The 17,546-nt window shown below is 44.0% G+C and overlaps 1 protein-coding gene across 1 annotated transcript in view; it reads left to right on the top strand.

Annotated features, from left to right (window-relative positions):
- LOC125486130 (scavenger receptor cysteine-rich domain-containing group B protein) overlaps window positions 1–17,546 on the top strand; it is a 39,680-nt gene that overhangs the window by 4,707 nt on the left and 17,427 nt on the right. The window contains exons 3-7 of the mRNA XM_048612393.1: window positions 1,419–1,733; window positions 5,685–5,777; window positions 8,052–8,117; window positions 9,469–9,780; window positions 13,514–13,603. Coding sequence (XP_048468350.1) covers window positions 1,419–1,733; window positions 5,685–5,777; window positions 8,052–8,117; window positions 9,469–9,780; window positions 13,514–13,603 — 876 coding nt within the window. The remainder of the gene's footprint in view (window positions 1–1,418; window positions 1,734–5,684; window positions 5,778–8,051; window positions 8,118–9,468; window positions 9,781–13,513; window positions 13,604–17,546) is intronic.

Genomic DNA, 17,546 nt, shown 5'->3' on the forward strand with positions numbered 1-17,546 from the left:
ATTGCAGACTCCACTGGTACTTGCAATTGCAGACTGCGCTGGTATGTATAATTGCAGACTGCACTGGTATGTGTAATTGCAGACTGCACTGGTACATGCAATTGCAGACTGCACTGGTACATGCAATTGCAGACTGCACTGGTATGTGTAATTGCAGACTGCACTGGTACATGTAATTGCAGACTGCCCTGGTACATGCAATTGCAGACTGCACTGGTACGTGCAATTGTAGACTGCACTGGTACGTGCAATTGCAGACTGCACTGGTACGTGCAATTGCAGACTGCACTGGTACGTGTAATTGAAGACTGCAATGGTATGTGTAATTGCAGACTGCACTGGTACGTGCAATTGCAGACTGCACTGGTATGTGTAATTGCAAACTGCACTGGTATGTGTAATTGCAGACTGCACTGGTTCGTGCAATTGCAGACTGCACTGGTATGTGCAATTGCAGACTGCCCTTGTACATGTAATTGCAGACTGCCCTTGTACATGTAATTGCAGACTGCCCTGGTAAATCCAATTGCAGACTGCACTGGTACGTGCAATTGTAGACTGCACTGGTATGTGTAATTGCAGACTGCACTGGTACATGCAATTGCAGACTGCACTGGTACTTGCAATTGCAGACTGAGCTGGTATCTATAATTGCAGACTGCCCTGGTACATGTAATTGCAGACTGCACTGGTACGTGCAATTGCAGACTGCGCTGGTATGTGTAATTGCAGACTGCACTGGTACGTGTAATTGCAGACTGCGCTGGTACGTGTAATTGCAGACTGCACTAGTATGTGTAATTGCAGACTGCGCTGGTACGTGTAATTGCAGACTGCGCTGGTACGTGCAATTGCAGACTGCACTGGTACGTGCAATTGCAGACTGGACTGGTACGTGCAATTGCAGACTGCGCTGGTATGTGTAATTGCAGACTGCACTGGTATGTGTAATTGCTGACTGCACTGGTACGTGCAATTGCAGACTGGACTGGTACGTGCAATTGCAGACTGGACTGGTGCGTGCAATTGCAGACTGCCCTGGTACATGCAATTCCATGGGTAGATAGACCAACCACCAAACATTATTCCAGCTCATTAACAAAATTTGCTCACCAGCCTGAGGCAGGCAGCCCAAGAGACCACTTTCCAGCAACATTCAACAATTGCAGAGTGGAGGGGAATAAACTGGGGTGAGAAAATTCACATTGAGTCCACATGTCTCCACCACATTGTGTTGCTAATAGTACCTGTTATTCGGGTTATTACTGCATACTGTACTCTGTGTGGTATTCAGTGTAACAGAGAACAGACAAACAACCTGCCTGGAGAAGGTTGATGAAGAAGTTGCTGAAGTCTTTAAATGTATAAGTCGAAATGAACTTCTCAGTTTGGAAATTAACTGTTCCTTCTCCTTTCAGGGGAAGGCAATATTCGACTAGTTAATGGCTACAATTCCTGTCAAGGCAGAGTGGAGATTAAGTACAGAGGACAGTGGGGAACAATTTGTGACGATGACTGGGGCATGAATGATGCCAAAGTCGTGTGCCAGCAGATGGGCTGTGGCACAGCGATATCTTCCACCACTAACTCTTATTTCGGATATGGCAAAGGACTGATTCTATTGGACAACGTCAACTGTGACGGGACTGAGCCATCACTATTGAGCTGTAGCAGTCTGGGATGGGGTGTACATAATTGCGGGCACCATGAAGATGCAGGAGTCATCTGTGCAGGTAATGCTTTCACCAAACCATCTGTGCAGGTAATGCTTTCACCAAACAATTTGCATGGTGGTCATTTCATTGTAAAGCAAGCCACAACTCAATTTATCATCCCTTCCCTCCCTTAAAATGAAAATATACCAGTTTTCTCTCGCTCTCCAACTAAATTCATATGGTTTCCCCTCTTGTGTTCGTGGGTGAATACGTCACTGAAGTATGAAGCATGCTGAGTATTAGTAAATGCAATGTTAATTTACGAAGCTAAATGCATTGCACAAAAAGATTTGATCATCAATGCTTCAAATCCTCTGAGACTGATTGTGGGACTCATGTGGGATTGCTTGTCTATTCTGATGCAGGGTGCTTGTAAGCGCTAAGTACATTGATGAGTATACAATTGAGCATGGGGTCTCAAACTCATCACAGGTTAGCACAAGTTTTAACTTGAAGGGGAAGGTGAGGTGCACTATGGCTGGACCAGATGCTGGAAGTCACTCCAAAAGTAATTTTGATGTGACATAAAATGGCATAACATGGGCAGAGACTCTACGATGCTGCCCTGCCTTGATATAGAGCTGCAGAAGAGGAAAGAGGCAATCAAACTGCAAAGAACAAGCAGGCCCTCCAAACAAGCCCTCAGAGGGAAAGAGGAGAAGATATCCTTTGAGTAAATGCCTTGAGGACTTGGATGCAGTGCCAGAAGATGTTCAGTCAACTTAACGTGAATCTTAGAGGTCGGTAAATGTATCATTCAATGTCATATCCCAGATACTGCTTAAGGCAGCATGGCCCAAGCATCCACCAATATCTGGTCCCAGCTTGTTCCAAACATTCATATTTCACCCTCATTCACTTAGCAGTGCGAAGGAGGTGGTGGTGGATTGGTTCGCTCGCTGGATTCATAAAATCCCGCATATGAGATGAATATTCTGTGGCTGTTGGTTTAAATCCCACCATAACAGGTGATGAAATTTGATTTTAAAAAGTTCAATTTAAGGATACTGTGTCAAATATTGTAAAAACACATGAATGCCCTTTAGGGAAGGGGATTCTGCTGTCCTTATTTGGTCTGGTTTATATGTGCCTCCAAGCCCATGGCAATATTCCTGACTTCTAAAACCCTCTGGGCAATCAGGGATGGGCAATGAATGTTGGCTGACCCAGAAATGTTTACATCCCATGAATGAGTAAATGAAAACTTCACTCCGCATCTCACAATTTACACAAATTACCAGCTGTTCAACCATGGCAGCCTCATCATCCAAGCACAATGTTCATTGACACCAGGACATGTCCTTTAATCACAAAGTCAAGGTTCTGCTCCTGGCCAGGCCCCTGATCTGAGCACCTTGGGCCTCCTAGAGCCCTGGTGATTGGACTCTGATGTACCCTCCTGTCCCAGGCCCTAAGTGACACCCTTCATCTCTCTCACATCGCCAGAGGCAATAGGGGATTTCCTGCAGTGGGGGATAGAGACTGCTCCATTTCTGTACTCCACCTACTCAAGTGATGAGTGATGGTGTTTGCCAACATTGGAGTGTCAATGGGGCTGAAGTGATTGCAGATGACAGTAGGTACAAACCTACTTGTCATTTTTCCATCCCACTTCTCCCTCAGGCTATAACCCTTCCTGCTTGCCAAGCTGATTCAACATGAACCTCTTACTCCTATCCTTGTGCCTTTCTCCTTTCAGCTACCCAAGAACTGCTTCCTGGCCAGGCAGGGGTGGAACAGGAAGAAATGGAAGACCCAAATGGCAGTAATGAAGGAAAAACACTCGCCACTCAATCTCTCGTTCTCAGCTGTTGGCTCTGACACTGTCACTGTGAACAGTTTGAAGAATATCTCTGAGATCAGATCTGCGCCATTGAATGTAGAGCAGTCTCGAGCCGGCACATCAGGAAAGGGGAGCACTGAGACCTGATCTTATACATTGGCCCTACTGAAGGAATCAGATGAGCACTTTGAGAGGGGAAGTTACAGAAAGAAGCTGATGGATTCACACAATGAAATGCTTGATGTGTTGGCCAGTCTGGCAGAAAGCCTGTGTCCAGGGTCAAGGAACATGGAGGAGTCTAGCACCAACTTGGCACAGGACATTGGCATAGAACTTGGACTCGAACACAATGCAGCATCTGCTGATTGGGACCTCAGCTTCCCCCGGAATCCACCAGAGACTGGGAGCTGTGCTGGATGCTCAGCCTGATGTCACACATGCCTAGCTCACTGCTAAGTAAACCCAGGTTTCTGCCAGGATCACTGTGGATCCCAGCGTTCTGCAACTTTCCACCAGCCACAGTGTAGTCACTGGGATCACATTTAGTAGGAGTACTGGGGCAAAGGCACAGGGAACATGGGTGATTATGTAATGCACAAGGATAATTAGTTGATGTTTGGTGTAGTTGAATTAATACATTTCATTTGGAATGTTTATTTGTGTTTTGTGGCAAATGGATACAAGAGAGATGGGAAGGTGTTGGATGTTGGGCATTTGAGGAATTGTTATTGTGTTCACTGGTACCTCAGTCAGATGTCTGATTGCTCTGGGATGGACCAGACAGAAAGGGCATTTGTTAAATGCCTCCTTTCTTCCACTCTGCTGCTCACAGTGTGGCCTGTGAAAAGGACTCAGGGTGAGCTTTTAGGAACCGTCATAAGGCCAAGGCTGAGGAACGTGCACACTCCACCACAAATCTTTACATGCGTTTTGCAGAGTCCTGCAGAGCTTACGAGAGCATCACAGATCCTGGAAGCATTATTGAAGCACCATAATTGGTCTGATCTATCACAAACCTCCTCTTGGTATTTGCAGCAATCACTAAACTCCTTCCCTCACGATATTGTGGGTCTACCTGCAGCAGGTGGACTGGAGTGGTTCAAGAAGGCAGCTCACCACCATTTTCTCAAGGGCAACTAGGGACGGGCAAGAAATGCTGGTCCAGCCAGAAAAATAAACCTCATGGATGAATTTAAAAAGAATGCAGTTCACAGTCTTGTAAATGTCACAGGTGCCAAGAAGTTAACATGAATCCACACACGTTTAAAAGCTAGAGAAAATAGGATTGTAAAACAAACTGAAAAGTATTTAGGCCCATTATGGGATCTTACTGTGTTGGATTTTATGTTCCCTGCTGGGCTTGTTTACGGTGAGGCTGTGGGATTCTGTAAACCATGTCAACGGCCAGCTCTCCCCAACTTTCCTACCCCTGCTGGACTTGTTCGCCATGGTCCAGTGGGGAGTGGAAATTCAGTAACCCTTCTGTCACTTATTAAAATTAAATAGTTAATAAGCAACTCAGCTTGTTCACAAACCCAACTAGCACAAACACTATGCTGTCCACATCACAAACTGCCTGGTGTGGGTAGACGGGTGAATTTCAGAGACTGTTTTTTAAAAATAATTTTGTGGAAAAGTTCAGATTGTCGGGGGTGGGAGGGGGTCAGTGGGATGCCTCTTTTGGGGAGGGGATGGAACCCTATCTGTTGGGGGGGTGGGGTACATTCCCTTCCCCATCCAGGATGTTCCAACCTCTTTGTTCCTTCCTGCCTGTTCTTAAAATCCTCCTGGCAGTGCCCACTCCTGCAGTTTTGACTCTGCCGGAGTTGCCAGTATGTAATCAGATTGGCCAGCCTTCCTCCTCCAGAAGGCCAGCAGTCCAGCCCTGACCTGCTTCAGGTCACCCACAGCTTGTTACTGCTTTGTCTTATTGAGCAGAATGACTTCTCTCTCCCTCCCCCACAAACAGCAGCCCTATATGTGTGTGTGTGTGTGTTGATCAATCTGAATCTGCCAATGTCCCTTTTCCCCATGTTGCAAAGTGCGTTTTTCCATTAAAAGTACTATGTAAGTACAAACCACTGCTGTAATTCTGAGCAGTTAGACTGTACATTGCTGTCAAATATCGACTCTCGTGCTCAGCATCCCACTCATTATGTGATAGTTCTTCTTTTTTTAACTTTAAGATTCTTGGGCTCCCAAAACAGCTCCAGATGTTTCGTCCATTACACTTGCTGCAGACCACACTGGGACCGAATCTACTACGAGTACCCTTCACAGTAAGAAGCCCTTTATGTAAACTCAGTAAACTTGCTGAATTCCAACTGAAAGCAATAAAATTTTCTGTAGTAGCCGAGCAACACGATCCATCAGTTCACCACTCGTGAGTGGAAAGTGGCAAAATCACCCCCTCATCTGTTGAGGTCAGAAAGTCTATATTTCAGATTGCTTTGGAGCAGCCTAGCTAGTGAAAGCAGATTTAAAAATAACTTCTGAAAGGGAATTGACTAAAAACTTAAAAGGGAAGCATTTAAGAAGGAGCCAGTGAGCAAACAGACAGGAGAATGGATTAATTGGATAGCACCTTCAAAGGGCCAGCATGGACACAATGGTGCAAATGGCCTCCTCCTAAACTGTGTCATTCTATTGTTCCGAGCAGTCAGCTGATTGTGTCAGGTGACATTTGGGCAGTCTTTCAGTTCAGTGCTTTGCATTGTGGGAATTACTGCCAAAGTCGATATTTATGACCCATCCCTAATTGCCCTGAACCGAGTGGCTTGCTGAAGCCATTTCACAGCCAACCACATTACTGTCTAGAGTCACTTGTAGGCTAGACCAGCTAAGGATGGCAGACTTCCTTCCTAAAGACAAATGGGCATTTACAATATCAATGATAGTTTCATAGGACTTAGACCATAACACACGAGAGCACAATTAGGCCATTCAAGTCTGTTCTACCATTCAATGAGATCATGATCTGATTATCCTCACTTCTGCTCTCCTACCTCTTCCCTATAACCCTCGATTCCAGTATTGATTAAAAATCTTTTTCAGTTTTGAATATACTTAATGACCCAGCCTCTGCAGTAAGGAATTCCACTTGTTTACAGTGCCATGATTATTAATTGAATTTAAATACCACCAGCTGCCTTGGTGGGATTTGAATTCATGGATAGTTTGGCCTGTACGTTGCTAGTCTAGTTATCTTGGCACTGTGTCATTGTTTCCCCTCAAGCAGGATGGAGCAGAATTTGGAAATATGCCTACCTGCTTCCCCAGTGAGTGAGCTCTGAGAGCAGAGGAAGGTCCAGCTACAGCAATAGTCTTCATTTCTCCAGAGCTACAGGCAGGAGAACTAAAATCCAGCCCATTTTCCTCAACTAAATCACTGTCCAGTCACTGTCTAGTCACTGTCCAGTCCCAGCTGAGAATATTGTGCCTATGGCTGTAGTACAATGCAGGATGCAGTCAATTTTGAGGCCTCTGTGAGGAAACCAGCCATTGACACTCAGTCCCAGATATGTACAGAGTTAGCATCTCCAAGCTGGGAGCTGGAACTGCGGTCAGAAAATCTGGAAGTGCAGGTTTCCCTGAACAGTCTGAAGTTTAACTTGAGGGCCTTTCAGAATACATTATTGATGTGTTTTCCAATGACTAGCCTGATTAATGTCCAATAGGAAAGGCTGCAATTTGGTTTTGTGGGGGTGAGGTGGAGTGCTGGAACGGAGTGTGGGTGGGATATGCAATTGTGTTTGAGATTGAGATGGGTGGGGGGGGCGCGTGAGGTGAAGACAGTATTGAGCTGGGAGGAGCAGTATTGAGCTGGGGACAGTCACTGATGATGGTGTGAAGGAGTGGTGATAGCAATGGGGTCAATTGGAGATCTTGGAACTGGCAGATCAGACTCATCATGGAAGGGGATTTGTTTACATGTTTACCATCTTGGACCTGGAGGAAAGACGCGTTCTCCCCCTCGGGCAGCTCTGCTTAGACTCAGTCCTTATGTATCTGACCTTTCCTGCCCTCTATTGAAACTTTATTAAAAAATGCTAACACGCAGCCTCCTCATAAAGGTTCAATAACCAATCCTGCTGTTAACAGTGATTCACTTTGTACCCAATTTCCCTTATCCTCCAACCTCACCAAACCTGGCCCACTGCTTCTGCTCGGGTTCAACTTCAAAGTGTTTAACTTTGCCCAAATCCAGTTATTTCTGGGGCTGAAATTTACCAAGAGACTGAAGGTTGAGCAACCCTGGCTGGGTGAGAGGTAAGGTAATGTGGCCATAGTCCCACAGGACCATAGGGCTGTTCTCTCAATAGAGAGAGACAACTGGGGGTGGTTTAACCTGAGGGTTACCACACCTCAGGAGAGGGGAGAGGCTGAGAAAGAGAGACCTTTGTAATCAGTTGGTAGGATAAACAGACAGAGCCTGCTGATTCCAGACTTCAGAGAAGATGGGAAAAGGAATCCAGACTCCCTTTTTTACATATAAGTTGCTGTCTCTTCAAATTGTTCAAGGAGTACAATTAATGAAATCTCATTCCGTTTAGTTACAGATGTGACAGACCATGTTTCTGAACAGCTTACAACCACGAAACTCACAACTCCCCAGACTGGTAAACTTAACAATTTTTCATTCAATTAAGATTTAAAGTTGTTGTTGTCATGTCAGCCACAATAAGTTGTGGCTCAAATTAAACGTATTATTGTGAAGGCTTGAGACTGTAAGAAGTGAGTAAGTAGCTTCCTGCTTCTTCTGTGGGCCGTGTGTAATCTACCCTATTATAGATTCTTGCTGCACCCATTTCATTTCCTGGGAAAATGCTCAGCTGAAGTACTTCCTAAACATTGAAAATAATGAAACAAACCTCTAGCATGTCCATCCACTTGTAATGTTTCCACAATGTTTGACCCACGTCTGTTGCCCCGAACCTGCATGTTCACCTCTGTCCAGTAAGGCAGGATCTGCTTCAATTTACACCTTTTGGTGAATTAGTCATAAGTGTGAGACAAATAATCAGAGACTGTTTTCTGAGTTCTGGAACATGCCCAGAAAGGCAGCCCCCAGACTTAAGGCCTGGGCTGCGATGTTAAGATGAGCCGTTATGACCTGTCAGGGCCCCATGGACTGATCGTCCCACAAGGGGAATGAATGTGTCACCTCCACATACAAGATTCGCATGTCCCTGGTGAGGTGCTAGGTCTGGCAAGAGTTGGGCCTATTGCATTGGGTAGGGGAATGGCAGGGGGTGGTAGGGGGAGTTAGGGGGGAGTATTTGAACCTTTCTGAATCCAGAAATCAAGATAACCTCAACCTGCTGAGCAGGAAACGATTTCTCAAGAGGTCCATCAACTAGCCTTAGGGCAAACGTTTTGCCCACTGTGACCCCATTTTGGAGCTTGGAAATTGTCATGACCCGTTGCTGAGAGCTCTGAGGATATTGGGGTGGGAGCAGGTGCTGTGCAGGAGCAGAGTAATGAGAACAGAGACAGAAAAAAAAGCTGTGGGTCAGGAGGGAGAGGGGCAGAGCTCCACGACGGTCATTACTGCCTCAGAACACCCACCCAGATCACAGCTTGTAATCCCACTTAAGACCCCAAAGCCCCATTTGGAACATCCTTCCTTAGGCCCCTCACTAGCCTTTTAGAGAACCTCATTCTACTTTAGGGAATCCGAACAGAGGACAAAACCCTGTGCATTTAGCAGTGGGACCGACATTTAGACCTCAGCATGTCCTACCATTAAACTGAATCGTGCTTGACTCAAAAGCAAAAGAAAATGTATTAATGCTGGGCGGTTGTAAGAGGCTAAATGTGAATATAAATTTCCTTGGGACTGTCCTTCCCTTTCCTGATTAAAGAACAAGATTGCAATCATCTATTGGTTGATTTATTTGAAAGCAGTGTTTAAAATGCTCATTTAAAAGTGAGGACTGAACACTGATAATCATCTGGGAATGTTTTCAGCCAGATCCATCCGTCTGGTGAATGGTAACAACAGCTGTCAAGGCCGAGTGGAGATTTTCTACGGCAACAATTGGGGAACCGTGTGTGACGACGAGTGGAATATTAAAAACGTGGCGGTGGTCTGCAGGCAGCTGGGATGTGGGGGCGCCATTACAGCAACCGAGTTGAGCTACTTCGGCTATGGCCGTGGCCCGATATTGCTGGACAACGTGAACTGTGAAGGAACAGAGGCGTCCTTGTCAGACTGTTTTAACCTAGGCTGGGGAAAGCACAACTGCAGACACCACGAAGATGCTGGTGCTATTTGTGTAGGTAAGGCTGGCATCGATAGCAGCATACTGTGATTGGAAAACAACCAATCACAGCGTTCTTTCAAGGCCAGCATGTCCCAAGGTGCTTCGTGCCCAATGTTCCATTGCTGTTGCAATTGTCACTTCAATGTGGCAGCCATTTTGCACCCAGGGAGGCCTAACTAATATGCTCTTACTATTGACCAGACCAGAACCCCTCAAAATATTTTTACAAGGCAGCCTCGACCCTAACTTTTTCTCATTCTAAAGGTAGATGCGAAGTGCCATGTTCTAGATGTAATGCGACTGATCAAACTACTCGACGTTAAGCAAAACACAAATAATTTAAACACTACACAAACAAAAGAAAGAGGAATTTAAAATAACTTAACTATTGGAAAACTTAACAGAATAGCAAATATAGTAACTATTACTAATTAACTGTTTCCAACATAGTAATATCCCATAAACACACCCTGTGGTAAAAAGGCAAATTAACACACAGATTCTCACATGCAGTTCTCTAATCCAGGAGGGTAAAAACATCAAGAAAATTCAGAGAAATTAACAGCTAGGAGATATTCACTGAAGTTTCCAACTCTTTTGAGACCCCAAAAGCTTCTTCTCAAAACTAAACTGAAAAACTAAAAAAAACTAGAAAGCATGGTTTGTGAGAGCTGGCCACACCCAGGCTGCTTCCAATATTCCAACTGAAAAGAAACCCCAAGGCCTCGCAAATTGTTTACTTTCTTAGAGACCTCTGCCTAACAAGCTGTCTTTGAAAAAAAACCAGGACAACATAACCTCTTAAAGTGACAGCATCATCACACTCGGTCAGTACTGGTTTGAGGGATATGTATCGAATAGGACAACAGTTTGCTTCTCTTGGACAGAAGTGCGACAGGATCTCCCATATGCAGCCCAGAGGGTGGAATATTTCATCCAAAAGACGGCACCGCACCCCCCCATCCCAAAACAGAGCTGCATTCCTGCAGCCTCAACCAAGTGCCAAAGGAGATCTAGTGCTTGAGCCTCTGGAGTAGGGCTTGACCCCATAACCTTTGAGCACAGATGTCCAAAGATGTCCAGGTCTGGTAGATTGGCCATGCTAATTTGCCCATAGCATTAAGGGATGTGCAGGCTAGGTGGGTTAGCCATAGTAAATGTGGGGTTACAGGGATGGAGTCAGGAGGTGGGATGTTCTTCAGAGGGTCAGTGCAGACTTGATGGGCTGAATGGCTTCTATTTGCGGTTTAGGGGGTTCTATGATGATCGTGTGAACTCATAGATGAGGCTTCTACCACTGAGCCCAATCAACAGAGTGCCTTTGATGCAGAAAACATCTGTGTGTTCACAAATGCTGACTTGTAATGCACTCTGAATGTAGAATTCGTAGATGAGGACATGAGGTGAACCTTGGTTGAGAAGTCTTTTAAAGCTGTAAAATGGTGTAAGGAGTGAGTGTCAAGGAGTGGGACAGATGTAACTGAAGGCTTGCAAAATGAGCTGAGTAGACAGGCTAATGACTGAAGGGAAGGCTGGCATTATGGGAAGACAGCATTCAGGTGGCAATTAGGGATTGGAGGTGTTCACAGTGACAGCAAAAGGCAAGGACATGGAGAGATTTACAAATAAGGACTATGAATTGTGGACAAATGGTCACTTTGCAGTACAGAACTTGAATATTATTGAAGAAAGAAACATCTTTCTGAAAGTTTTTGTCGTGCACTCACTAGAACAAATGCAAGAATGGCAAATTTCAAATTACCATAGGAATTTATAGCACAGCAGGAAGAGTGCTGATTGGTTCATTTATGCCCTCTAGACGTGGCATACCCTCATACATGGGGATCAACTCTCTACAAGCAAAGGAATACGGTCAAGCCTTGTGTCTTTTTGAATTCCTTGGGAGCCTTCTGTTTTCCCTTTGCATTCTCCATGGAAATTCCTCGGCCAATTAGAATCAACGTGCTAACAAATCAGCACTCTTTTCTCCTATTGTAGAAATTGTTGCAGCTGTTTGAAATTTGACATTCTCGTATCTGTCTGATGAGTGCAAGACAAATGTTTCAGCTTCCTGTCTATTTTAGCAGTTAGCAGCATTTGCAATAAGGAACAGAATTATATTCGAGTTCATGAGATTTAACTTCTAAAAATGATTTTTTTACCACCTTATGAAGTTTCTCAGTTAGTATATTAATTCCAGTGGACCTGGTTTGCAGATGCAGGTCAGTGAGATTCACTCTTTTCATTGCCTGGGTTCCTGCCAAACACAGAATTCAAAGGGTCCATTTGCATCTAGCTCATGTCAGCCATTGCAATGCAGGAATGAAAAGGTGGTGCATTGGAGTCTGGTTTTATATCTCTTTGCCATCATAAGTGCCATATATGGGGGAGAAATTATTGGCTGGTGAGCCATTTTACTGGCTCAACATCACTAACCACCACTCCTTTCAGCTCTCCTCTCCTTTCTTATGACATCCTTTCCTGTCTCTTCCCATATCCCCTTCATCCTCCCTCCTCTCCCTGCCCCTCTTTTTCCTGTCCTCATCCTTCCCCTCTTTTCTCTTCCCCTCTCTCTCCTCTCTGTGCCCCTCACTCATCCCCTCGCTCATCTCCTGTCTTTTCCACCTCCCCTTGTCTCACTGTTCTTCCTCTCTTTTCCCTTCCTCTTCCTAACCCCTCTCTCTTCATTCTTCCTCTCCCTCACCTCTCTTGCCCCATCTATCTCCTGTCCTGTCCCCAACCCTCTCCTCACCTGTGGAATTTGCTCCCTTCCCTTTAGTCTGAACATCTACCCACTTTACATAATGAAACATACATGTTTCTTAAGGGCACTAACAGACGTGGGAAGTTTATTTCCCCTTCTGGGAGAGTCTAAGAGCAGAGGGCATCATTTCAGAGTAAGGGGGTCACCTTTTTAAGACAGAGATAAGGAGGAATTTCTTCTCTTTGAGGGTAGTGAATCAGTGGAATTCTTTACCATAGAGGGCAGTTGAGGTTGGGTCATTAAGTATATTCAACTCTGAGATAAACAGGATTTTAATCAGTAAGGGAATCAGGGGCAAAGACAAGAGAGTGGAGTTGAAGATTACCATATGAGCCATGATCTCATTGAATGACACAGCAGACTCAATGGGCTGAATAGTCTACTTTTGCTTGTACATGCTATGGTTTTCCGGCCATCAAAACAACACCATGGGATATTTGCTACCAATGTATTTTAAAAATGGCCTGGATGTTTCCCACTTCCTGTAAGTGATACATGTACTTTCGGCTTTCATTATCACACATTGCTGATTGGCTCATAGTAAGGCAGCCGCAAATTAGAAAGGAGGGGATATAAAAACTGTGAATCGAAAGTTGAAGTTTGTGTGCGTGGATTAGGAAATCAACCACAATCATCGAAAGGTCATTCATGGCGAAATAGCTTGGTTAACCATAAGTAACAACAAGGAACCCTGCCAGTAAAGTGTAAGAAAACTAAACAACCAGAGAACTAAGGGACTAGCATGAAATACAGCCCTAAAAGATCAAATCATCTGAAAGGAAATGATACAGGATTTTGCTTCAGCATCTGCTGTGTATATTCTGTTGTCCCAGGGAATTCCAGAAAAGAAGCACTTGGAAGGCCTAGTATTTGGCTGTGTTTCAATATTCTGCATGAACAAACAAATCTGTGTGGATAGGAATTGAGGTCCCCAAATCACCAGACAGTTCACGAGTCACTAACGGAGACCTGTATTTCATTTCAGAGTATAAAACTCCTGAGGTGACAGGTTCTGGCAAACAAGCACCAGTAATAACCACGACAAGGACATCACAAGCACTGAAGACAGCAGAAGGTAACACACAAAATATTCAGTAACTATTGAACTATTTCAGAAGCTTTTAGCAGTGAGCAGTGGGCTCCAGTAACCATGGGAACATAGTGTGATCATCTTGTTCAGGCAATGTTCTTGAATTAAGTGATGAATGCATCAGTACTGGGTTCATACTCATTGCTAAACTGTCTATCTTTTGTTCCATTATGGCTATCATACCTCACCCCTAACCTCTCTGTCATTCTTCAGCAAAGTGCCTTGATTGATTGTGCTCTGTGTCTGCCTCCATTCCCAACCTGGGAATCTCTTATCGACTTGATTGTGTGTGTGTGTGTATGTTTGTGTGTCTGTCTGTCTCTGCCTGTCTGTGTGTTCACAAAGTGACTGCATACGTACAGTTGCCATTTTCTCTATGTACACGTTGCACGTCTTAACAAAAATTTGCTTTGATATTTAAGCTCAAGACATAAAAGCAAGTGGAAAGATGCATTATGCTAAAAAAAATGCATTCTTTCGGGAATCTATTTTTTGTCCATTTTTTGACTTTTTTTTCACAAGGTGTTGGACATATATCAGCAGGTCTGGCAGCATCAGTGAAGGAAAAAGCAGGGTTAACTTTTCGGGTCCGGTAACCCTTCCCCAGAACTGTTCCGAGGTCGGGTCACCGGACCCAAACCGTTAACTCTGTTTTTTCCTTCACAGATGCTGCCAGACCTGCTGAGCTTTTCCAGCAACTTTGTTTTTGTTCCTGATTTACAGCATCCGCAGTTCTTTCAGTTTTCATTGGACATATCTGCTTATTTCAACAATCTGAGAGTGTACTCGATTCCCTTGCTGTGCTAGTCAAATGCCTCTACAGAGATGTAGAGAATGTTTCTTGGTCACTGTCGTTTGTTGAGGAGGTTGTTGCATGTTTGATTTGGCAGGTTCTTGTGGCAAGGTTCCAACACACACTTTAACTCTCTCTCTTCATCCTGGTGGCTTTTGTTATACATACATCTTGCGTTTGGACCTTTTTCAATCTGAAGGTGCGCAAGGTTATTGACTGGCAGCAAGTAAATGCGAATGTACTAATTCACACAGTGCAGCAAATTGGATTCTCCAAATGGTTGTGTTTGCAGACATAACCCCAATGTAATCGCATTGCCTGTGGCATCACTGCCAATGGGATTCTCGCGTCAAGGAATGCGACCAAGAAAATACAAATGTGCGAACGTATAAGATAGACCATTCAGTCCCTCAGGCTTGTTCTGCCATTCAATAAGATCATGGCCAATCTGTTTGTATTTTGATTTCCTATCCACCCTAATCACCCTCAATTCCCCTGGCGAACAAGAATCTATCCTCACCTACCTTTCAACTACTCAATAACCCCGAACTTCACCGCTTTCTGAAACAGTAAGTTCCAAACTCTCTCTATCGAGAGAGAGAGAGAGAGAGAGAGAGAAACAAATTCTCCTTATCTCTGTCCTGAAAGGATGGCCCTTGACCCTTCATTTCAAAACCATTCGCCCCACCCCAACACAAAAGGAAACATCCTGTCCCTTCCCATCTTACCAAGACCATTCAGGATCTTACACATTTCAATTGAGTCATCCCTCAATTTTCACTTGTAGAGTGTTCATTCATGGACAATATTGAAACATGGCCAAATTCTTGGGTTTTCCATGTGCTTCATATGCTTAAGAATCAATTCAAATCTCAGGGTCACTATTTACTCACTGCTGCACTCCCAACACTTGTCCACCCGTTCCCCAGCCCTCTTTGCTTCCCACCCACTCACTGCCTTACTCACTCGCTCTTCACTGTTCTCAGGAACAAGGAAGAAGGGATGAGCGGGACAGGTGCTGTGATGTGGTGAGGAAGAGGTGGCTAGGGAGATAGCAAGCCTGGTGCCAAGTGGGGGAATGGTGTGCCAAGCGGAGCAGCGAGTGGAGTGAGCTTGGCGTGGCATCTTTGAGTATTGGTACACCACCCATGGGTATATTGATGGATTTGGCACTGCCTCCCAGTTCTAGGCATATCTCAACGGCAGCAGATCTGACTTCCTGTTTCATTATAGTGGTAGGGGATTACAGAATACTTGAATAAATACATTCCATTTCTTGTTCATATTACAAATCTATCGAAAAAGAAAATTTCTTCAATTGATACTTAAAACTATGGTGGTTGTTTTCCTTTTGACTTAGTGCTACATTCATAGTGAGAAATGGAATAGCAGGCAGAATAAATTTTACAATAGTAGCAACAGTAACTTAGGAATAATTTATGTAGCACATTTTAACACAGTGAAATATCTTCAGGTGCTGCACAAAATAAAAATTGTGTTGGACTCCAGACCACTTAAGAAGATGCTAGGAGAGGACCCCAAAAGCTAGTGCAAAGATATACTTTTTTTAAAAGAGTATTCGAAAGTAGGAAAGAGAATTAGAGAAACATTTAGCAAGGGAATTTCTGAACTTAGGGCTTTCACTTGAAGGAAGAGTTCTGGGCCTCAACCCAAAGACGACATCTATCTGATCCAGTAAGTTAACAATGTGCCACACATAGTCTCTATAATGCCTTTTATATTTGATGCATAACCACCTTACTTTTGTATTAAATTCCCCTTGCAATAAGTAATATTCTATTAACTTCCAAATTACTTTCTGTACCCAGATCTCTCTGCATCTTTAATCTTGCACCATTTATGTAATATACTTCTTTTCATTCTTCCTGCCAAAATGGACAATTCCCACCTTTCCCGACAATATAATCTACTTGCCAATTCTTTACCTATCCATATCACTTTGTGGTCATCTTATGTCCTCTTCATAACTTATTTTCCTATCTATCCTTATGTAATCCACACATTTTGCAACCATACCTCAGTCCTTCCATCTAGATCATTTATACAAATTATAAAAAGGTGTGCCCCAACGCTGATTCCCATGGTACACCACTCATGAGATCCTTCCAGCTAGCAGATTTTTTATTAAATTCATAAATATAATGGGATGAGAGTGTCTCTGACCAGGCAGCATTTATTTCCCATCCCTAGTTGCCCAGAGGGCAGTTCAGAATCAACCACATTGCTGTGAGTCTGGAGTCACATGTAGGAGAGACCAGGTAAGGATGACAGTTCTCTTCCCTAAAGGACATTAGTGAACCAGATGGGTTTTTACGACAATTGGCAATGGATTCTTGGTCATCATTAGATTCTTAATTCCAGGTATTTTTATTGAATTCAAATTCTACCATCTGCTGTGGTGGGATTCGAACCCAGGTCCCCAGAACATTATATCTGGCCCTCTGGATTAACAATCCAGCGATAATACAACCAAGCTATCGCCTCCCCAGATGTCTGGGTAATGCCTGTTTCCTGTTAACTAGTCAGTCTTCTATCCATGCCAATATACTATGCCCTACACCATGAGCTTTCGTTTTCTGCAATAACCTTTGAAGAGGCACCGTCTAAAAGCCTTCTAAATACAGTAGATCCACGGGCTTCCCTTATCCACATACATTCCTTCCACAAAGAACTCCAATAAATTGATTAAAAAATTTCCCTTTCACAGAATTATAATCACTCTACCTGATTACCTTGTGTTTTTCTAAGTGCTCTACTATAATGTTTATAATAGTAACTCTCAAAAGTTTCCCCATGATAGATGTGAACTATCATGTACACGCCTAATTGTCCTGTAGTTTCCTGCTTCATGTTCCCTTTCCCTTTTAAATGAAGAAAATATATATGCATTTTTATTTTTTTTTAATTAATTCAGGGGATGCCTGAGCCAGCATTTATGGCCCATCCCTAATTGCCCAAATCGAGTGTTTGAGAGGTGGCTCCTTAAACCGTTGCAGTCCACCTGCTGTGGGTAGACCCCCAATGACCTTTGGGAGGGAGTTCCAGAATTTTGACCCAGTGACAATGAAGGAACAGTGTTATATTTCTATGTCAGGAAGGTGAGTGGCTTGGAGG

The sequence above is a fragment of the Rhincodon typus genome, chromosome 26 (genome assembly GCF_021869965.1).
Source record: "Rhincodon typus isolate 14 chromosome 26, sRhiTyp1.1, whole genome shotgun sequence".
In the NCBI taxonomy this organism is placed as follows: Eukaryota; Metazoa; Chordata; class Chondrichthyes; order Orectolobiformes; family Rhincodontidae; genus Rhincodon; species Rhincodon typus.